Below are 23,132 nucleotides of genomic sequence, written 5' to 3' on the forward strand. Positions count from 1 at the left end.
CAATCATTTTCTCGATTCTTTTTGTTTTTACCTCCGAACAAGACACAGCTTCACAAAATAGTTGTCCGACGGATTGCAGATCCTGTTCCCCCACATGGCAAGTGTTCAATACTGCACTTTCAATTGTTATAAATGTACAATATAATATGCTAAATAATAAACAATAAACTTGTACCTCTCCCCATTCCTTTCAATACTTTTTGCCCCTTCCAAAAAATAATATGCAGTTGATAAGTAAACACAACAACACACTGCACCACTTGAGAGTAGAACATGCTTTATTTGCATTTCCACATGACAAAATATAAGTTTATTAACAGTTATACCGGTATGATCTTAAACAGGGAAAACCCTTCCAAGCATGGAGACATGGTGAACATGTCCATGTATACCGTGCACTGTAGTAAATATGGCAGTTTGTGAGCTTTAAGTCTATCAGCTAACAGTTAAACTTCATGTTAGATCTACATAACATTTACATTACGAAACCATGAAACATGTCACATGATCTTGACTAGTGCTACAAAAGTTATCTAGAGAAAATCTACAGAAATCTTTCTCTTGGTCAGTTGTGGTTACAAAATATATGAAAATAGATAGTTGGATCTGTTAATATATAACGTTATAACTTTTTTACTAGTTCTATGTGCTTAAACTACACTATGGGTACAGGGTACAAGAACAGGGTACAAAAGAACAGTCCAGAACAGCAACAGAGTGAAGGTGAGCCAGGTTTGGTGAGCTGATCATCGGGGAGAAGCCAGGGGGAACCTTTCTGCCGCTCCCGTCATCGGCGCTCGACCAGACGTGGGTCAAAGTCAGTCTGTCATGAAGTGCCTAATGTGGGGGAACAATCATGGAAACCATGCTTGATTTAAGTTACATGCTGGTGTCATAGCATATCTAGGTATGGTTATGAACAGATACAATCCCCCCATCCACATATTACATGTAACCGTTAAGAGTTACATGTTATATTGCAACACATTACAGTTAAGTTACTGATACTGAATCCTTCTTTGTGGGAAATAAATATTTCTGTCATACCTGACTTTTTGAGCATTTATAGGTCCTTGTTGATTGCTTCCACCACCACACTAGGTTCAGGGAACTTCAGCTTACGAGGTGGACCCTTCTTTATCCCTGTCCACACTAACATTTCTGCAAACAATAAAGAACATAAATGTCTATAACAGTTATAGTAAACATTCAAAGCAATTGTGTAACTTAAAGTAAAAAAAACAACAACTAAGTTTGTACCTCAACAGCTCTTGATGCAAAACTATAGTCATAATAACAAATTGATTTGAACACTATAATATAAAGACAGATAACGTTACATATCAACTGATCATTACCTAAAACTACAATCTAATTCTGTGCATAATCAGCACAGAGATGGCCTCATCTGAGATTGGCTGGTATGTTTCCATCTTTCTCCCCAACCAGAATCTCACACACAGAAGTTTTCTTTGCACAGATACTGGCACTCACCCTTCCCATCATCCTTCACAACGGTGCACTCAAAGCTGTTCCTGCGTCCGACTGTGGTCTCCACGGTGACGTCAGGAAACTCCGCCCGCAATGCCTCGGCCAGCTGGTCAGCATTGCGCTTGTACACGCGTCAGCTCTTGCTGAGAGGGCAGAATGCTTCTAATGTTTGTTATATGATCACATTTTTTCACATCTAACGTTATGTCATCTTAATTTATATAACAGTTAACAGTTACATGTACAGTATGAGATATCAGGTAACATAAATGTGCAAAACGGGCCGCCTCTACAACAATAGCAGACTGATCGATATGAGTTATATACTCCATTTCTATTGTTACATCTAAAGTGGCAAACCCTATAACTGTTATATGAACTATTAAATGAAGGCAAGAAAATGTTAGACCTGCTGAGCTGATAGGGGAGGGCCAGGATGTAACTGTTATGGGGATGGGGGTTGGGAGGAGATGCATATTACCTTGTCAGGACAACAACAACAACAACAAAAACTCACGCACTTTCCCTTTCCTGTGTTGAACTGTTAAGTTATCCAGCTTTGTTATATAAACTGACAATGAAGCTAAATGGAAAATGTGCTTCTTTTTAGGTCGAGAACTGATCATCAATAACGTGGAACACACAAATTTATAGGACTTTTCTTCCCACTAACCAGTGCTCGATTTTCACCCGAAAGGACGCTTTTCCCGCGGATTTGACCTTCTTCGTTGCCGGGGCAGCTGTAGAAGTTACCGCCACAGCTTCATGTCCAGCGTCGGTGTCTCCCTTCGCAACTAGGGCCTCTTCTTTACCAGCATCCGCATGCGCAGCTCTTTTCTTTCCACGAGGAGCCATGTTTTCTTCTGCTCCTCACACGTGCAGCCCGTGCAAAAACGCCCCTTGCAGTTTCCTCACACATTGCAGACAGATTCTTGGGAATGCAGGTCATCTTTTTAATATCTTGACTTTGGATCGCTGCAGTCACAAGAAATGGTTACTGATAACTGCAAAATGTTACATAGGAGACTTTGTTTCGGTTTGACTAAAACCTACAGCCTCGTTAAACGATTTATTAGGCAAAACACCCCCTTCTTGTAGTGGCTCATTCCAAATATTGAACCCGGAAGTGGAGTGTGTTTGTTGTTGTGCAGCTGTGCAGTGTTGGATGATCAACGTCTAAAGTTCACCCCTATAACAATAGCAAATGATCGCACTTTGGAATATACTACGAGTAGTTTGACAGTCCTACAAAAAGAAGACACGATGAGTGCGGACGAGGAGCATATTTTGAAAGAGGTAACTAACGATCGCTATAATTTTCGTCTTCCACTGACACCATCACTGAAGTCAAACCTACAAAAACGTAACTAAGGAATTATTAGAATACCGGTATGTTAAATTGCGCTTCACTGTTTTTGCCCTGTTACATGTAGTTGCAATTGGCCTTCAGAAAAGAACTTGCATTGAACTTCTTATTGAAGGACCTGCGTTCCTTGAGTTGTGATGCATTATTAACTGAAGGTCAAAGGAACACTAGCTAATGCTCCCTAGATATTGGATGTTGCAGATCATACACTGATCGTATTTATCAATATCCAGCCGCATCAAGGTAACGTTACTTCTTTGGTACATGGTGTATTCAGTCCCCCATATATACCAATAGTAAGCCTGAAGCCCATCCAGTGTTTGATAATTTACACTAATCTGTAGCAAGCCCCATTACCAGATGTTCTCTGCATAACTTACACAGTTCCGTGAGAGACTTCAGGATGTTGCCCAGCCCCACATGGATAACCAGTACCTCAACAGGTGGCTGAAAGGTGAGGCTATTGTTAAGTTGACTCAGAAGTTTCTGAATGGACCCTAACAATTGTTGATCGTGTTCCTGTTTTCTTCCAAATTGACAAAATCTGACCAAACAACACATAATTTTTTTCTGTACCTAAGCTGAAGTTAGTGCCACTGTAACCTCGTCTACAGAATATTACATGGGTTGTTTATTTCATTGAAGTAAGATTGAAGTCATTGAAATTACCACATGTTTTGCTCACATTTTTTTCTGTGTTTTCCTGAACAGCAAGAAGGTATAAGATCGACAAGGCTGAGCAGATGTACAGAGCAGTGAGTATACTTCAAGATATTTGATTTTTGTTTTCCTTTTTTCCCTTCCTCCTTTGGTACAATGTTACCCCTATGATTGCTCTGTTTTATTCCAGCATCTTACCTTTAGGAAGAGTATGGATGTTGACAACCTTAAGAAGAACTTCAAGGAGCCAGAGGTAACAGTCATCAATCTTTACTGCCAACTTTATTTGGCTTGTTTTTGCTTATTTTTGCTTGATTTTGCTTATTTTTGCTTGATTTTGCTTATTTTTGCTTTCTCTGGAGACCCGTTATTGAGTACATATTTCTCTCCTGTAAGGTTATAGAGAAGTTTTTCCCAGCGGGAGGTTTCTGTGGTGAGGACAGGGAGGGCAGCCTGGTGTTTTACCAGGTGTTCGGGCGGCTGGACGTCCAGGGGATGATGAGATCTGTCAAGATCCTGGACGTCATCAAGTTCCAGATCTGTATGCTGGAGATGGTGGAGGACATGTTAACTGCACATTCAGCAAAGGTAGAACATAAGCTGCCATTTACCATAGAATGTAAACTTAAAATATTAAAAAGAATATAAGATTATAAACTTAAAAGATTATAAGTTCCTCTGTTCAGCTAGCATGGGTACCACCCAAGTTAGTACATCTGCTCCAATATTCGCTACCCATGGTTGGTGCATAGTGACTATTGGAGTGGACGTAAAACTAAGCAGAATGGTACCCAGGCTACTGTTCAACTGTTGCTTCTTAAAATAGCTCCAGGAGAAGTACTAGTACGGTAACCTTATATATTATCACATTGAAGTAGCTGTATCGCTACCAATTCTCTGGTGGTTACAGAGTTAGAAAAAGGGAGAAGGTTAAGAACACTTTTTATAACTTTTGTACATTTGTGATTATCGTCTTGTACCCCTACTTTCTATTAGACTGGCAAACAGACATTTGGGATGACTGTGGTGTACGACTTGTACAACTTTGGCATGCAGCATCTTTGTAAGCCAGGTACATGCAAGCTACATATACTCAATACATAACAGTCTTCTACTGCATGTATTTGCTTGTTGATTTAGCATTTGTATATAGCCGTTTGAAATAGCTAAAATGAAATTCATAATTTGTTTTATTTTTTCAGTTGCGGAGGCATTTGTTCAGGTCAGTATCTATGATGGATCCAGTGGTAATTTGTTTTAACTGTCAACATCATATTTATCTTTTTTTTTTCTTTATTTCTTTAAAATTCCATACATGTTTTTGACAAACATTTCCCTTTTTATTTATGTAAAGTTTCTGAAGATGTTTGAGGCCAACTATCCAGAAATCCTGAAAAAGGTCATTGTGGTACAAGGTGTGTGATATAATGTGTTGTTGTTTTGCCAAAACATACTACATATATGTAATATAGTATATCATGAGGATATTCAATGATAACTGGCCATTATAATTTTTCCAGTAAGTATCAAAATATCAGCAGCAATAAATACTAAGTAAATACTACATATGCAAACAAAGGTATAATCATCATATTGGGCATATTTATTTAGAATGATCAAATTATCACAAAATGATACAGCAGTGAAACGTTGCAAATATCTTTGATGATTCTTTTTCCCCCACACAATACAGCACCTTCTGTCTTCCCCATCGCCTACTCTGTTGTGAAACCCTTTCTGAGTGAAGACACCAGAAACAAGGTGTTTGTCTGTGGCAGTAAGTACTATCTACACAACATGTTACTGAATCTAGAGTGAAAATTCAGTAAGGACTAGTTAGTGTGAGTGAAGTACCAGTGAGTGTCCTTTCAGTACCACTACCTTTCAGAGTGAAGTGTCCTTTCAGTACCAAGGACAGAGGCATGCTGGTTAGTGGGAATACAGCTTCAGTACCAAGGATAGGGGCACGTTGGGTAGTGGGAATACAGTTTCAGTACCAAGGACAGGGGCATGCTGGGTAGTGGGAATACAGCTTCAGTACCAAGGACAGGGGCATGCCGGTTAGTGTGAATACAGTTTTGGCACGAAGGACAGGGGCATGTTGGCTAGAGGGAATACAGTTTCAGTACCAAGGACAGGGGCATGCTGGTTAGGGGGAATACAGTTTCAATACCAAGGACAGGGGCATGCTGGTTAGTGGGAATACAGTTTCAGTACCAAGGACAGGGGCATGCTGGGTAGTAGGAATACAGTTTCAGTAGCAGGAACAGGTTTACATTCTCACACGTTTTTGTAAGTTACTGCTTTACTGTTAAGTCCCTTGATTCATCAAGGAAACTGACATATTGTGTCATTTGAAGGTCAAGAATTACTGAAAAAACGTAAAGCCACAAGTTCAAATGTTGATGGACTTGTTTTTGGTACAGGTAATTGGAAAGAGGTCCTGGCTGAACACATTGCACCTGACCAGATCCCTGTACACTATGGAGGCACCATGACTGACCCTGATGGGGACGTCATGTGCAAGTCAAAGGTACAGCCAATGGTTTGTCTATATCATATTTACAACATGAATTTGCACATTCCTCTTCATGAATGTGTGTCTGGCAAATGGTAGAGCAACTCAACACCTAGCTTCTGATTTATATAAAATTCTCTAAGAGCAGAGGACAATTGTATTCTGCAGCTGACAGAGCAAGTGCTAAGAGGACACTTTAGATAATCAACATGTCTTCTGACCTAAAGTTATGATGATTAATGACTGTTCAACTGTATGATATCGAAATATTACATCCTAGTATGGGATACAATGTCTCCTGTATTTGCCTCTTTCATACAGATCAGATATGGAGGTGTGGTTCCCGAGTCACATTACTCACCGGGAATTCCTGCAGAGATCCTGGAACAGATGAAGTCAGCAGACGTGGAGCCTGGGACATCACTGGGGCTGGAGGTGGACGTGAGGACCCCTGGTGCCATCCTCAGGTACTGCAGGACAGATGTGTCTAGATTGTCTCGCATTACAAGAAGACTGGGGAGAATACTCTATCACCAAAAGTACTCCATTTCCTGTGTAGCCGATGTAGGTGGCACTATTGCGGCAAGAACACGATTATTTTTGGACCTATATTAAACTATCATGTATAAATCTGTTCTAGGTGGTTGTTTAAGACAGAAGATTGTGACATCGGGTTTGGAGTGTACAGGCAGCAGGGCAATGGTACCAGATACCAGGACATGGAGGAAGTCGTGCCATGCTCCAAACACAACAGTCATCTCATACTGACCGACGGGGAACTGTTGTGTGCAGAGGCTGGCAAATGTAAAGTTTGTTTTTGTTTGTTTGTTTGTTTATTTATTTATTCAAGGAACGTATCAGAAGTGAAGGTTGTAATGCTACTGTTGTGTGTTTCAAAATTTATTGAAATTAACTTATTGGTGTAAATCACCCAATGTAATAACTGCAGTATGTATGATCCACTCCCTAAATCTTTGGAGTGGATCATAGATTTGATGAAGATTGACAAGATCAACCGAAAATTTATGGCGAGTTTCCTTCTTGTGTTCCAAGTTTAAACTCTACAACTATGGTTCTACCAACAGATTGGCTTCCATTTGAATGTATTATCGTATACTAAAGAACATTGTTACATTGTGTATTGTATCTTGTTTCATTTTATACCCCCACAGATGTTGTTCGATTCGACAATTCCTACAGCTGGGTTCGGAGTAAGACCCTTCGCTACAGTGTGGAGGTGCTGGAACCTGGTGATGAATCTCTCACAGGGGTCAGGGGTGATGTGTCACAGTTCAGGGATGGGCAAGATTCCAGCCAAGACTAAGGGTAACAAAGGTCAAACCTGGCCGGTAATGTGGAAATCTTCCAGCTTTGTAGAAAAATGTATGAAAAAGTCCCATGTAGGAAACAAAGTTGAAATAGCTAATGTGACAATGTTATCTACAAAATTGTGCCTCAAAAGAAGTCATTTTAGCAGTGACCAAGTAAGATTTCCAATGCTTCACAGGGATAAACCTGTGGTTATCCCTGTGAAAAGTCTTTAAATTCAGGGAACGGAAGTGTGGTTATCATTTTAATACATGTAACATTAAGTGACTTGCTCTAAGCTTGCCTGTTTGCCTTGATCTAAGCCCTCAAGAAGGAGCAACAGACTAATATAGAGGTGTTGCAAATATTGACTTAAATCAACTAATGTATATGTTCCAACTACATACTCCTAAATGTTGTTTATAATCTCATTATGATGGGACAAGAGACCAGGTTTTTATTATGTTGCAAGTTGCAAATTTTGACATTTAGGTCCAAAGCCCTAGCTGGTGAATAAGTTGTGGGAACATTGCTCAGGCAAAAAAAGACAGGAATACAAAAGTACATATTTGTAATAAATCTATTATATTTGATTTTCATTGTAAAAAGCATTCTGAAATTGCAAAATGTACAAACATATTACATTAGATTTGTCATCAAACATAAAACTACATCTCAAAATATATCAAAAATGGCAAATAACATATCAGAAATAAAATATCTGCATGATATGACATTACAATGTTAGTGACATTTGTATTTTGGTCTAAACTAAATGGCAAATTTCAATAATAAAATGGACCTTTGTTATAAGGTCTTGAGTAATAAACTGCATACAGAAGTTAAGTGATTACAATGTCTCATCACACTTTTTTGTTTAGTACTGGTAAAAATCATTAATGCAACAGTTCTTGACAGATATACCTAAAATTAGGCATACTATAATCAAGGAGGTTTAAAATCTATAATCATACAGTTCTTACAGAAAAAATAGAAATACTGCTAAGTAGTCAATACTACAATTTTCACATCAATTTAAACAAATAGTACTCAAATTTTTTTCATCTCAATTTCGGATTTTCACACACTTGATCACTCATCATCAAACATTACATCATTATCAGATCTTAGATCTGCCTTATCTCTTTATAACTTGAAGTTGTGAACACAACAAAACCTTAACAGTAATGCACCTGGGTGAAAAGCGTACCCATTCAGCTGATCGGTTTGTACCCTGAGTATGCCCAATGGAATTCCTAACCTACATATGACATGAAACTGCACATCTGCATTCTAGAATCACCATTATCATTCCCCCCCCCCTCCAGTTTCAGGGTGAGAAATGTCGATGTTGTAAAATACTTATAGTGTGACCTGAGAAGAGAGTAAGGAAGCTAGTATGTATGCATATGACACCTTGGTCTATTGGTTGCCTGATTTATAAAATGCACATTAAAACTTAATAAGAGATTACTGTACTTCCTATATATCCATGAGATTCCTAACATGGAAGGAGCAAAAGCTACTGATGCCTTCTTAAACGAAAACAGACTTTTGAATGGCCCGTCCCTGCAGTTTTGACTATGAGTGTCATGGATTGTAGCCAATCACATTCTACAAATATTAAATTTCACACTGACTACTTGGTGCAGTACCAAGGAAATTTTCAGAAAGTTGAGGTCACTGAGATTGTGTTTATCAAGCTGAACACTAAGAGCAACTGCTACAATTTCCTGAAGAAAATAGATCTGAAATGTTTTCCTAACAGCCACAAAATTAAATCAACAATTCGTCCCTGATTGTCCTATTATTTACAAACATCTAAAAATCATCCGTCAGAAGTTATGCCATGAAAAAGAATTAACAGCTTCTAGAGATCCAATAATATATTAGTCTTCACATACATGATTGTGCATTCCCAACTTGAAATGTGAGTTTACTGTAGATGAGTTACTAAGAAATTATATCTTTTATTCCAAATTTTATACTTCTCTTTCAGATATAAACGTGGACTCCATACATTCACAATTTGTTTACTAATGAGTGTACAAATGCATAGAAAGCTGAGGAATATATCTCTTTATATCAAAATCAAAGGAGAGAACTGTCCTACTCAGAGAACCAGTCTTTGTGTTTTGGCTTCTTTTGCAAAAAGTCGCTTCTCAGCAGGCGGAAAAACAGGAAGACGTTGATGATGGTCATGATCGCAAGGCCAACACTTCCGAGAGTGAAGGGAATGATGGGAACTGCGTCGCGATTGATGACGATCCATCTCGTCATCCACGCTAGCGTACAGATCCGGAACAAGATGTACATCCCGATGTTGATCATGCTGTTTGTACGGTATATAACGTTCCGTTTGCTGACGCCGCCCATGTGTAAGAGTTGTCGAATGTGTAGGAACGCACTGCTGAGTTCTATAGTCAGGGCCACCAGAGCAAACCCAGTGTACAGCTTGGTGACGACAGCACAACCAAAGCATGATATGACCTGAAGGGAACAAAAACAATTTGGAAATAAGTATGTCATAACGGTAGTAATGCCTATTTGTCATCAAATCAGCTGTAAATGCAAAGAGGACAGGTTTTATGTTATATTGTATCTAGTCTTCATTCTAATTTGGAAAAAGGATGATATCTTAACAAACCTTAAACTCTATCAATTATGACATACGAAGCATAAGTAGTAAATGCCTCCCTTGCTCTCTAGACAATTTTTTAAAGGGATGGGCTGTAATTTGTTTTCTAATTTTGGGGTACGATAGCCTGGTTGGGCTTTAGTCTGCTCCATTTGTTGCTACCCCATTGCACTGAATTCTAATGATATGCAAATGCCAAACACTCGAAGTGAAACTGGGGCCAAACATGTTGGCAGGAGCAAACAGTTGGAGTGGAGGACACAGTTGTGTTGTGTGCTTGGTCTGAGGATAAAGCCTGTATTGCATTGTTACAATGTCAATGAATAACCCGGCCTCCTCCTGCTAAAAGGTCACAACCCCAGAAAAAAGGTCTGCACAAAGGGCATTCTCACCAGGTGACCTAGATTTTATATGGTCTTCAAACAGTGCTTCAGCTGGCCACTACTTCTCCTTTTGAATAAATCATCTTTAGATCTAATGTTGCTATAAAGCACAAATGTTTACGTTGTACCAATACATTTTTAACATGCAGATGTTTCCTTTCAATTCTCTATTTCAAACACTGTAATATCTGCTGACAGATCAAATTCTGCTGGGTACCCTTACACCACCATATTTTAAAAAAATGCAAATTCAATGGGTACCTTATCAAGGCCTTCTCAAGAATGTTTTGAACACTTGGATATCTGAAGTGTGCATACCTTGGGGGATGCCACATGAAAAAGGATTGATAGAGGGTCCCTCCCATCTGGTATTAGCCTCACAGAGATGAAATAAGAGATAAAGACTGACTCATATCCTGAGTGTCAAAACATAATTTAGCTTGACAAGACAGGGCTGCTTTACTTTAAAAGGGGTGTGGTCCCTGTTCTGGCATGCATATACTGTTGTTGGGTTGGGTTGGGTTAGCGAGGGTGCCATACTGGTTAGTTTATGCTGACTCCAAGCTAACTATGATGGCACCAAGGCTTGGGTTGGGTAGTTAGATCAGATACAAAGTTTTGCAACAACTATTAGCAACAACTATTAGTAAGCAGAAGTTAGCACTTCTGTGTTTGTCACTTTTGCCGACCATTGGGGTTTACAAAGGATACAATGGCGAGAAACACTTCTTCAGTCAGAAAGAAAAACAACGTCAATGGAAGGAATACTGCAAACAACATGCCAATTACATGACACGGACACCTTATTAGGTCCTCTGACCCATAGCTCTGCTACCACCTTGGAGTACTAAATCCCTTCACTCAAACTTGGACTGCAGCCAATCAGACACACCCTCTTATTCTACTGGTGCCAACAGCCAATCAGACACACCCTTTTTTTACTGGTGCCAACGTGCCGGGCAACTTTCCAACGCCCTCTTACATGTTCACTCTCACGTCCACAAACAACCTCTCCCATTTCATCGCCTGCATTCCTTCTCCATACATAAAGTAAAAGCCTTCTAACAGAAAAAAAAACAAAAGAGGGGAAATACATACTGTAGTACAAAAGAGTGCTTTAAGACATTTATCTATTGTTACATTCCAGTATAGTTTTTTTTAAATCCATTTTCAGCAACATTACATGGCATTGATTAGTTCTGCTGGGGGTAGGCATTCCCACTTTTGCATGCATCTGGATTGTCAAAGGATCATGTTATACAAGGAGTAAAGCCTTGACCTTAGTGCCAGGGTCAAGGTGTATTTGTTTGTTTTGTCATAGGGTGAGTCACTATTTGCTGTGTTACTGTCTACATTCTTCACTGTTTTGCCAACAACTGTGCAGCATGCTACAAGATTCTTGAGCCCAGGCAGAGCAGCTAACAACAAAGATGACATTATCAACTTGTCAACAATCTACACATGTAGCTGTGTCATAATTCTCTCTTTCTTGTCCCTTCCAGTTTGAGATAAGTTACTTAACAAGCCAATAGTGATATCTTAACACACAGTAACCAGACTTCATTATGCCTTTGTGCTAGTTTGCTTGGCTTAACCTCGAGCCCTCAGAGAAGCTTTAGTAAGTCAGCAAGTCAGTGCAGAGTTTTCTGTGAAACTGTAGAGTTGGTAAAGTGGTTTGCAAACTGGGTTAACTGATGGAAACATGGACTAGGTCTACTGAATCCTGACTACCAGGATCAACACAGCAGCTCAAGTAAGTGCGCTTCGTGGACAATAATGAAAAGAAAAAAACAACAAAGTTTTTTTTTTTACCTTCCGGGCCTTTATCACATGTTGCACACAAGGTACATTATAACTGTCTAATGACATCATCCATTTTAAAGTATGCCAAAGTTACTTCCTGTCTTTCAAATAACCTTTGACTTGCACAACACCACAGAATATACTATACAATAGTAATACCATTATTCTTAACTTTGGTTGTACTTTGGTTGTAAAATGAACTTACCGTGATGTGATGAAGAACAAGCTCCCAGTGAGACATTGCCTTCTTGCTTACAAACAAATCTAGGACATCGTACATAAAATAACCTGGAAAAAATATAACAAGCAATTACTTGACACCATTTCATTACTGCAGATACTCTTATGTTACCTGAGGTGAAAATCGACAAACATTGAAAATTACTGATCAACAATGAAAGGCTGTTTTAAGCAAAAGAATGCCTTTATAATACATGTATAATATCAATGTAATAATATACAAACCTACCTGTAGACAATGACACCAGTAGATGGGAGGGCATAGTAACAGGTGTGATCAAGTCTTTGGTCATGTCTGGTGCAAGGTAAAAACTGAGGAGAAAAGTCGGGAAAAAGTATTAGAAAATTTATGCGGACAAAGCAAAACAAGATATTAAATTGGTCTGGCCCGGGGACAATGAGCTAAATTATGTTATAATTGCGAGAGGACTGTTACCTGGGTGCTGGGAGGAATCTTGATGAGCTCTTTCATGGTGTTATCGACAAAGATACAATCTTTGAATACTACTCTGTCTTCTGCGTAAGTCGAATCTTGATAAAATCGTACACGCGTTGTTTATCTATCTAGTAGTGCGTCTAGTGCGTCAAACAGATTAGTAGATAATCTACTAATCTGTTTGACGCACTAATTCCCTAAGCTCCTTCATCAACCGATGGGGGATGATCATAAATTATGCCTACAATGAGAAGTGTCGTTTCGTTGCCCTCTTTAAGTTTCCTAAAGCAAAAAATGTTTTAATATGAACAGGAATTTCTTTCGGCAATCGCCCAGAATATTTGTCTTCTTATGCGTTACAAAGCTCAAACTGGACAATAGACGAAATTAACTGACCGGCGACCTCATTAAAAGGACACCTCATAACAAAGCGCCAAGACGGAGTGTTCCTTACTGTGTTACGGTCCATTTCGTTTGCGATCGACACTTTTAGGGTGACAGAACGATACAATTCCCAACAATTAAAAACACATGTCTTCCATGTAGTTTTCCAGAAGCGGAAACATCTTCAGTGATTTTCAACAGGAGATAACGTTTCTTTAGTATGGCAGTAACGCTAAAAACAACGGGACAGGCACAAGGTGCGGCAAGATCTTCCCTCTAGATCTAACTTTAGTCCAGAACCCGCCTGAGCATCGCACTTCCTTATTTGAAGACGATCTCAAGCCCTGCTGCGGAAGACATTCTCAAGAGGTAGCGAGGCGTGGGGCGGGTTTGTTTACTCACCACAGCAGAGCGCCAAGACCCGTCAGCGAGCTGTGGACGAGCGACACGAAAGTGTTGGTCCACTTCCAGGGGTTCCGCACACTTCTCGGCATGGGAAGCCTCAAAAACGTTCTGCTGATCATGCCGAACACTACCATGGACGTGACGGCCACAGAAGGCCCCACGATCCCGCTTTCCACGCTCATAATGCCAGAGTTTTCTCGGAGGTAAACAACGCGTCTTGAAGGAAATCCTCCTCCACTCTAGCCCACGCTCCAGTCCGCGCCCAAAGCAGATTTGATTCTGGTCACATGGTCAGAGATTGGTTGAGTAACAGGACGGGTCAAAGTTCAACAGGGCTTGTGTTATGCAACTTAGCCTCGACAGCAGCCTTCTCGGAGGATCCACGGTTAATCAACAGGGCACAGTGTTCACAACCATTATGTTCGATATATGTATAAAACTATAGTTCTAAAGTCACATGTATAAAAGTGTAGTATTGAAGCTATCTTTATAAAACTAAAGCATTAAAGCTAGTCTCCATAGCAATCTCTACAAAGGGCTGGTTCGTGTTTAAAGAATCATTGCATAAGGGGGCAAGGTGTGTTTGTATCATGATTATGTAAGGAAAACGGTTCAATAGGATTGCACCGTATTTGGGTCATGAGAATAATCTCCTTATCGGGCTTGTGTTGTATTGAAGGATCGGTTGTGTAACAGCATAAAGATGTTTATAGTAGTTGCGTAAGGTATTGTTATACGTCATAGTGGTCGAGGAAGGATGCAAAGTACAACAGCTACCGTGCACACTGGAAGTACGCACCGCGGCCGTGCTCAAATTAAAGTCTTCGCTCCGTCGCACACTTACCAGATAATGGTGGCATTCATTCAATACTATATGGTATGGGGTATTATATGTATATATGTGACACTACACGTATCTTGATTTAATTTTTGGTTCCCATTGGCTAGTATTGAAAAAGAATTTGTAGTGAACTTTTCATAATCGAAGCACCAACGCGCCGGAGAATGGCCTTGGAGTTGTGTAAGAGGGGGCGGGGCATCGTCACATTGCATATTCGACGGATACCATTACTTTTGTTATAGTACGTGTTAATGTATTGACATAAATCTGAAATAACTTATGGTGAACTTTATAATTGAAGTAAAGTTCAAGCCTAGATTGCCATGAGGAGTTGCTAACATGTTCTAGAAGGTTGTTTATGGGGTTGTTTGTCAATCTGGGGACAATTAATTAAGGTTACGGTATTTCAAGTTTCCAGTCCTTGTGTTATGGCTTAGTGGTTGAAAAATTGTTTTGCTTGGCAAGCAATTACAGTATGCCATTGATTGGACGTCGTGTGCTTGTACCAGGGACAGGCATGCCTGTATGTTTGATGATCAGTGCCTGGGACAGGCATGGCTTTGTGTTAGTTGTTCAGTACCAGGGACAGGGATGGTTTGTTAGTTGTTCAGCACCAGGGACAGGGATGGTGTGTTAGGTGTTCAGTACCAGGGACAGGGGAGGTGTGTTAGTTGTTCAACACCAGGGACAGGGATGGTGTGTTAGTTGTTCAGCACCAGGGACAGTGTGTTAGGTGTTCAGTACCAGGGACAGGGATGGTGTGTTAGTTGTTCAGTACCAGGGACAGGCATACCTGTATGTTTGATGATCAGTGCCTGGGACAGGCATAGCTTTGTTAGTTGTTCAGCACCAAGGACAGGGATGGTGTGTTAGGTTTTCAGCACCAGGGCAGGGACATGCATAGTTGTTTGTTGCATGTTCAGCACTAAGGGCAGGCATGCTTTTGTGTTAAAGAATGAGGATATAATGTCTACCTGTACAATACTTTTTTGCAGATAACATTTTCCTGCTCTAAGTTTTGCATGTTTCCTGCCATACCTACCGAGTTGGAATCATCAGTGGATCACACCTCACTTTCTCATCAAGCCCATCTTAGGCACTGCAGCAAAGTTGGTACAGATTCTTACAGAAAAGTTTAGCAAAACACCGGACAAATGAGGATGAAATGATATATTTTTGTTTACTAATATGTTCAACATATATGTATACATCAACATTAACATTGTCAAAATATTGTCTATAGGGACCACATTTCTACAAAATACTATGATATGTGTACAAAGTACATGTAGTAAGATTTGCATGTTACAAAACCACCGAAGTGAGGTGGAAGATTAAACATTTCCTATTGCTTAATTCTTTTTAACCAAATGGAATGACCATTCTGTGCTTGTGAAAGAAACAACTTGAACACCACATCTTTGCATTTTTTCAAAAATGTCCACAGCATGAAACTGTTTTGGTTGTAGAATATTTGTAGTGGTCCAAACAAATTGAAAGATATAGATTATGCATGTCCACGACATAAGCTTCTTTTCAGACATGTCTAACATATCAAATCACAAATTGCACTTGCATCACTTCAGAAGAGATGCTCTGTAAGCTAAACTATGGATTTAACGGAAAATTAAATCATCAAGTAAATTATGTCTTCATATTCCAGACTTGATTAATACAATTTTCAAACTGAATTAAATACATTATATAAGTCATAACATGACAACAGGTGTATCATATGAAATATGTTTGAAATAAGCAAATCATAACAGATGTACTGTCATCATGTACATGTAAAATCAACATTTCTAATAACTGATTATTAGCTCATTGAACACCAGTACTAATTTGTGCAACATTATGTGCATAGGCGTAAAATATGTATGTACAAATAGCAGAGTGACATTGGATCTTTGTGTGTCCTAGTGTTTTCCCTTCTTCTTTTCGTAGGATTTCGACTGTTTTAGATCCTTTGCACCTGACAAGTCATATGTAAATGTCTTCTTCTGTCCAGCTGCTTTTTCTTTTTTAATAACCTTGAAAAGAAAAGAAAAGAAAAAAATGAGTCAATAAAAATATGATCAGAACAAAATGAAAATATTATGGCTGACACATATAACATAAACTTACAGGACCATATTCAACGACAGTACTAATTGTATACTCTCCAAGCGGATGTTGCATTGGGAGATGGTTACCACCTAATTTGCCATTTTCTGACAGCCATCCATTCAACAGAGAACTAGTGGTCAGGACTTGGCAGCCTAAAACCATCACAATTTTGTCCCTAAAGATCTGCTTGGAGATTTGAGTTCTTGAGTAAGTCGAGTACTCACCCCTTTCATGACCCTGTTCTTCAGTTCACTCTGTGTGAGCGGTCTCTGGTCTTCATCACTTGGCTGGGCAGAATCATCACTGTCATAGTCATCCCTGTAAAATACCAATTTGTCAACAAATGTCTGTATAGCTGATTTTCACTTCCTTTGGAAAGTACATGTCAGATGGTGGTATTCTAACAAAGACACTGACACACTTACAAGCAATTGAAGGGAATTTTACATTGTCTGAGAATGTTGACGACATATACTTACCCAGTAGTGGGAGGTTCTATTTGCAGAGGAGGGGGTGGTTTGGTTGGTCCCTCCCCGAGAAGACTGTTGAGTTTGGGGTCGTATGGTCTCTCGTAGTCCTGAAAAAAGTAATGGAATAAATGGCAATGAAACAATGACACTCACTCACTCTGACATTAAATCTTTCAAATCAAGTCATATTTCATATGGCTATAATTTTTTTCACCATTGTATTAAAGACCAACTCAATTCTTCTTTGACATTATCTCTCCAACGCTGATTCCTACTTCACTGACCTTTGACATGAGGTATGCTTGAGATGCTAACAGCTCATTGGTCCTCTCCTCGATGACCCCCAGGTATTGCATCATGTTGTCGTTTCTGACGCCCTCCGTCCCCCCCAACATGTCCTGCAGAGCTGTCCGGTCACAGCTCAGCTTGTCAAAGAGCGAGTTTATCCCTGTTCACGATGAAGAAAGGGAGGGAGAGTAAAAATAGTGAGATATTTTCTGTTTTCTTCCTACTCTGTTTTACTCGTTGCTCTGAGAAAAGTTACAGGTTCAGACAATTTCCTTTAAAAAATATTTCATGAATAACCTGGAAAACAATTTTCATGAAATTATCATTCAGAAGACAGGATAAATATTCATTTACCCCATTTGTCCATAGCACTGGTGCAAAAGAATTTTCTTGTAAGGTGTTTTCCAAGGCCACAAGTTTCACCATTCAGCTCATCAGATTGTCAAACCAAAATCGCATACATCAGTGACATCCAGGTAATAAGATAATTTTACCAAAAAAACAGTTACTCAAGCAAGTGGATAATTTTCTTTCAACTAACTGTTTTCAAGTAATTGTTTTTTGGCAAAGTTGCATCTTTACAGCATATCGTGCCTACCTGCTTTCAGCTGGTCCAGGATCTTGTTGATGGCCTTGCTCCTCTCGTCGTGTTCGTTGGCAGTCTTGCCCGCCGTCTCCGACTGCTCCTCCAGGTCCTTCAGGATGAGCTGCCGCTGCTGCTCAATGGACACACCCTGCTGCTGGAACCGCTTGATCTCCTCCTGGATCTGGGAATACCAATTTGCATAATTTATGCTAATTCTGAATAATTTATGCTAATCTTACCAGAGTTCATGCAGCTTGGTTATTAAATGATGGTTCAAATTTCTGTCATGCCATTTCTAGTCAGAATTTAGCTTCTTGTACTGTAGAAAAAAGTTAAGAAAGTTTCTGCTGAATCTAGTCTGCAAGATGTTTCATGGTGAAACAGTGAAAAAAGGACAACAATACTACATAGTATTATGTTATTCTAGTGGATATGTTTACAGTTTGATTACTCAAACTTCAAACAAAAAAGGCATATGAATAAAGATGTTCCTACCTCTTCAATTTCATCATGAAGCTTCTCCAGCTCATTGTTCTGCTCATTCACGTAGTTGAAAAGTGCAAAGTTTCGATCCTCCGCTGTAGAAAACACAGAAAAATTAGGATCTACAGAATGGACAAAAACTGACAGCTCTCAAACTTTTAGAAAGTCAAATTTCAAGTAACAAAATGTCAGACTCTACTATCTGAAGACTCATTACTTTGTTTTTGATGATGTCAAAATAGATCACTGTTCCTCACTTTCAATAAACTTTTCCACCAGGAGGTCCAGGTCCTCTTCCCCTGTAACTTCACGAATCTTCATGAAAGCTTCCTCGTAGGTCTCCACACTCTCCTCCTTAGCTTCCTTCTTCTTACGCTCTGCTTCCTCCATTTCTGTTATAAAATGCACAAAGAAGTGTCACACAACAATGAGAAAGTCTGGATAGTACTAACCTTAACATGGATTATTTTACAATATAATACCACAGTCAGACAAAACCATTACCTGTATATTTTCCTCAGGTTGATGATTTAATGTATATATTTGAGTACTTTGCTACACAATTTAAAGTTCTATATCTGCTAATATTTTTAATCTGCCAACTCCTCAGTCTACTTCTACAAGGATATGATGGACTTCTTCTCCTTGCTTCTACTTCTTGCCTTGGGCCTGACACAACTTGGAAACACCCAAGAGGAAGGTGGGGAAGAACAGGCCTGTCACACACTTTAGGATGCCTACAGACGTTTGGTTGATTGATTGGTTGATTAATACTGACCCCTCTTAATCCTCTGTGCCCGCGCCTGTTCGTCCTCCTCCCTCTCCATGGTCTTGATGCCCATGAACTCCTTCAGTTTCCTGTCATGGTCGATGACCCGCTGCAGCTCCTTGGTCTCCTGCGTGTGCTGCGCCAGGTCCTTGTCTGCCTTCTCCTTCAGCAGGATCATCTTGGCCTGCGCCTCGTCACGCGAGTCGTACGCCGCCGTGGAACTCTCAATGGTCTCCCCGATCTCCTTCCTAGTGTCTTTCAGTTCCTAGAAAACCATTAAAACCATTAGACAACAGGCATGCTAGTTTAGGCAGACCTTGCACAACCTACATACATTACCTGTGTGAGGATGCGGGTTGCAGACCAGAAGACCTGCCCAGTACTTTGGAGGATAGTGCTATGGGCTGGCAGAAAAGAGTCGTGAACAACCCTGAAACTGATGATGAGACAATGGAATATCAATGTAATAACAATGGGATTTAATCTAACAACCATACCACAATACGTGTATTCTTTCAACTTTCACAAAACATTCATCATACTACTGAATGGACTAAAATGCTACTACTCCCTCAACATCATCTTACCTTGTCCAGCTTCTTGAACAGCTGCTCAAATCTGGCCCTCTCAGTTCGGAGACTGTCAATCTCTTCCCTCAGTTTTGCATTCCTCGTCAGTGCCTCATTAAAACCCTTCGTACTCTGAAACATATACGACAATCATTTTACAACTACTACATGAATCAGAGGAAATGTGGAACAAAAAAAAACTACTCAAAAATGTCATTTACCAAAAGGAATAAATTTTTGTTCAACTCAAAGAACATTTTCTCAACATTTTTTAAAAACATTGTTGGACCACTTACCCTGTCCAGCCTGTTCTCCAGGACCCTCATCTGCTTGCGAACCTTGACCTCGTGCTCACGGCCGATGTTGCTGCCTCCCATCGACTTCCGCTGGCTGTCCACTTTCCTCTCCCACTTACGGATCTGGGGGGCAATTTTATTGGAAATATTCAATGGTACTGCAACTTTTTCACATTCATTCAACACTAAACATAACACTGGATCGTTTCAAAATGTGTACTTCTGGACAACCTGATGAGAAATTCAACAAGAAATGAATCCATAGTTACCTCAATGTCAAGTTCAGCAATTCTCTCCTTTTCAGCTTCGATGGCTGATCCATATTCATCTGCAATGACAACATCATATTTTTAAAAAGTGCACTTCACTCAATGTAATCTTTAATCTCAGATGTAAAAGGTTTTATGACATAAATAAAAACATGTACCAGTAACTTTCTAACTGCCTAATCAATACTACTTTTGTGCCAAAAGGCTGTCTTTGTATAGAAAGTGTTAAGCAGCAAGATTACTGGCTGGTGATCTGTAAGACAGCACCTTTAGCAGCCACCAGGTTCTTCAGGACATCCTTGTTCTCCTCGTCCTTGACCTTGTTGAACTTGCTGCGGGACAGCTTCAGGTCCTTGAACAGCTCGTTCTGTTCTGCTTGCAGCTTGTCAATCTCGGCCCTACACAACAACAATGACAAAAACATTGATATCTGTAATTGCTATCTGTGATTGCTATCTGCCACGTGTCTGCGAAGCTGGTGTGTTACGCCAAAGGGTGGTTATACCAGCTATAACGATACAGATCTGTGCTCCTGAAACATCACCAAAAGTAGCATCCTAAATAGTTCTCGCAGCTTCCTATATGCCTCATAAAATGAAAACACTTCATCATCAGGTATCTGTTGAAAAAGTTACTCTACCTTTGTCTGCGAATCAAATCCTGCGACTCCACACTGTATGCCTGACGATCCCCCTCCATAATACGGTACTGACGCTGGAGCTTCGCCAGCTCACTTTCAGCTGAAAAACAGTTTCAGGAAATTATGGAATCAATCTTTTGCAAGTTGATGTGTGTTAAACAAACTTATAAAATTCAATGAAATTCACATCCTATGCATTAAGCAAGCTAGAAACAGTAAACTTACCCAGTCCCTCCATGTCGTCCACCTCACTTGCATCGGAGCGGCGGCCTGCGGAATGTCTGCGTGGCATGGTTTCACTTCAACTCAGCAGCCTCTCAGGAAAAAAATCTGACAGAAAAAAAGCAAATCACCTTCGTGAGCACTGTATAAGTTAATGGGTTACTGGTATATTGGATGTGAACAAAGAACCTTAAGTTAATACCCTAACAGAAACTTTTTGTCAGACCAGGCAACTTCTGAACCACCTGTTTTGGGATCTCCAACATCATCCTATCCATAATCTGTCACTTTTCACAACCAAAAAAGAAAACAGCTGGCATAGGGTGGGGAGGTAATTTGGCTCTTTATAGAGTATTTAAATGAACCACAGAAATTATAGAATGGTACTTTAATGAAGTTGCATTAAGATTTTGATGAAGCCATCTAACTTACAATCAGTGGCAAGTCGGGGTAGAATTCCCTATGATTACTTAAAATAAATCACAATCTACACTCTTAGTCTACACAGCTCTTTGGCTGACAATCCTGAATCACACAACTTCTACCTGCCCCCCTCCCTCTTCCAACTTCAGCTATATCGGTTTATAATATACCCGATTTTGTAGCGTCTTGATCGACTTAATTCTCGTAATCAAGCTGCCGTCTAACGAGATACTGTCACCAGACCCCTTGCTGTTCCTTTGAGGCGCCGGTGTTACCTGTTTCCGAGTGTTGTTTCCGAGCTTGTAACCGTACAAAAGGGAACAGGTGTAAACAATACGGCTTCCTTTGTGAAGTCGTAACCCGAGGCGATGTCACAACAATCGCCTTTAAGGAATAATAATTGAAGGGTCATTAGTGTTACCCACGGGAAATTATTCCTCTGGTGATAGCAAATCATAATGATATGGAGTGGACCAGCTTTTGGCCAAGACAAACGCCTTAATATGGGTAAAACGATACACGTTCCTCCAAAATGGCGACCTCGAGAAATTACCAGATTTCTTTCTTGTGCCCGAGCCAAATTCAATCAATTATAGATGCGATTTTCTTTGTCAAATTTGCAAGTCATGCATGGAGTCTTTAGAAACCAGATTTTGCAAGTTCTCGTTGAATTTGTTAACGTTATCTGACCAGCAAAACGTGACATGTTTTTGTTTTGGGTACAGATTTTGGGCACTGAAACATCATGCTCAGTCACGCCGAAATATGCCTTTAGGGGCCATCGTCACAGGAATATGGTAACAAGATTTAGGTACTGTCTTACCTGAAATTACGACGTAACAGACGATAAGCTCACGACAGAGGCTCTAGACAGCAATGGTAATCACAAATGGCGAGAAACTCTGCATAAGCATCGGTCACAACTCTGTGTCGTAGCACTAAAGCACACAAACTGTTGTCGTTGTCAAGGCGACCGCTGTGCAAATACCTCTTCAAGTCCGCATCACTGAGCAAAGAAGGCCCCCAAACTAGGGTGTCCGCCGTAGCGAGCTTTCTCCCTGAAAACCTGTGCCTACTTTACCGTTTGCAATACATCCTTACGCGTTATTTTCCCAAATGGAAAAGAAAAAGAAGCCCTTTATATCTATCATCTAGAATAGTTAGGTGTTTAGTGTCATCATCTGATGGTACATTATAACTTTTACGTGATGTTTACATCAGGCAAAACATTGTAATATTGTGGTCTGTCTTGGCGGGAAATTGGCATAGATACGCTTTGTCAAATTTAAATTGCATGGCGAATTGCAAGAAGTTTGTCCTATGAGATACAGATGTATATTGGAACATGCTTATTTTCTGAAATAACATATTGCCATAAGACAATTATCATTGATAGCGCTTTCATTCTTACCAAGGAAACCATACGGAATATAACAGTTATATAGATAACGCATGATATCAATGCACACAGCATGACTTATATGCGTGACCTATTACATAGCATTATCATCCACGTGTAACAATGAAAATTGATT

At 39.9% G+C, this 23,132-nt stretch overlaps 3 protein-coding genes and 1 long non-coding RNA gene across 4 annotated transcripts; 1 reads left to right on the plus strand and 3 right to left on the minus strand.

Annotated features, from left to right (window-relative positions):
• Positions 1-260: 260 nt before the first annotated feature.
• On the minus strand, positions 261-2,284 carry LOC109464283. Its single transcript, XR_002139876.1, has 4 exons — positions 2,165-2,284; positions 1,495-1,634; positions 1,048-1,161; positions 261-837 (listed from the first exon to the last, which is right to left on the minus strand). It is a non-coding gene; the product is annotated as an uncharacterized LOC109464283 (long non-coding RNA).
• A 926-nt stretch (positions 2,285-3,210) lies between these two features.
• Positions 3,211-8,475, plus strand: LOC109464184 (SEC14-like protein 2). The gene is made up of 12 exons (XM_019761122.1): positions 3,211-3,311; positions 3,569-3,612; positions 3,708-3,770; positions 3,914-4,105; positions 4,514-4,589; positions 4,720-4,739; positions 4,872-4,932; positions 5,211-5,294; positions 5,944-6,050; positions 6,357-6,502; positions 6,676-6,839; positions 7,208-8,475. The coding sequence occupies exons 1-12, from the start codon at positions 3,278-3,280 to the stop codon at positions 7,357-7,359; spliced, it is 1,143 nt and encodes a 380-aa protein (XP_019616681.1). The 5' UTR covers positions 3,211-3,277; the 3' UTR covers positions 7,360-8,475.
• Positions 8,476-9,361: 886 nt separating this feature from the next.
• On the minus strand, positions 9,362-13,919 carry LOC109464229 (TLC domain-containing protein 2-like). Its single transcript, XM_019761170.1, has 4 exons — positions 13,630-13,919; positions 12,637-12,719; positions 12,373-12,455; positions 9,362-9,833 (listed from the first exon to the last, which is right to left on the minus strand). The coding sequence occupies exons 1-4, from the start codon at positions 13,812-13,814 to the stop codon at positions 9,453-9,455; spliced, it is 732 nt and encodes a 243-aa protein (XP_019616729.1). The 5' UTR covers positions 13,815-13,919; the 3' UTR covers positions 9,362-9,452.
• A 1,693-nt stretch (positions 13,920-15,612) lies between these two features.
• On the minus strand, positions 15,613-21,279 carry LOC109464145 (coiled-coil domain-containing protein 63-like). The gene is made up of 14 exons (XM_019761086.1): positions 21,178-21,279; positions 20,953-21,052; positions 20,580-20,710; positions 20,313-20,371; positions 20,044-20,166; positions 19,766-19,879; positions 19,188-19,443; positions 18,667-18,801; positions 18,422-18,504; positions 17,939-18,107; positions 17,337-17,500; positions 17,062-17,159; positions 16,807-16,900; positions 15,613-16,506 (listed from the first exon to the last, which is right to left on the minus strand). Exons 1-14 carry the CDS (start codon positions 21,242-21,244, stop codon positions 16,393-16,395), a joined length of 1,707 nt encoding a protein of 568 aa, XP_019616645.1. The 5' UTR covers positions 21,245-21,279; the 3' UTR covers positions 15,613-16,392.
• Positions 21,280-23,132: the final 1,853 nt, after the last annotated feature.

Source organism: Branchiostoma belcheri, unplaced genomic scaffold (assembly GCF_001625305.1).
Source record: "Branchiostoma belcheri isolate BF01 breed outbred unplaced genomic scaffold, Haploidv18h27 scaffold1, whole genome shotgun sequence".
NCBI lineage: Eukaryota > Metazoa > Chordata > Leptocardii > Amphioxiformes > Branchiostomatidae > Branchiostoma > Branchiostoma belcheri.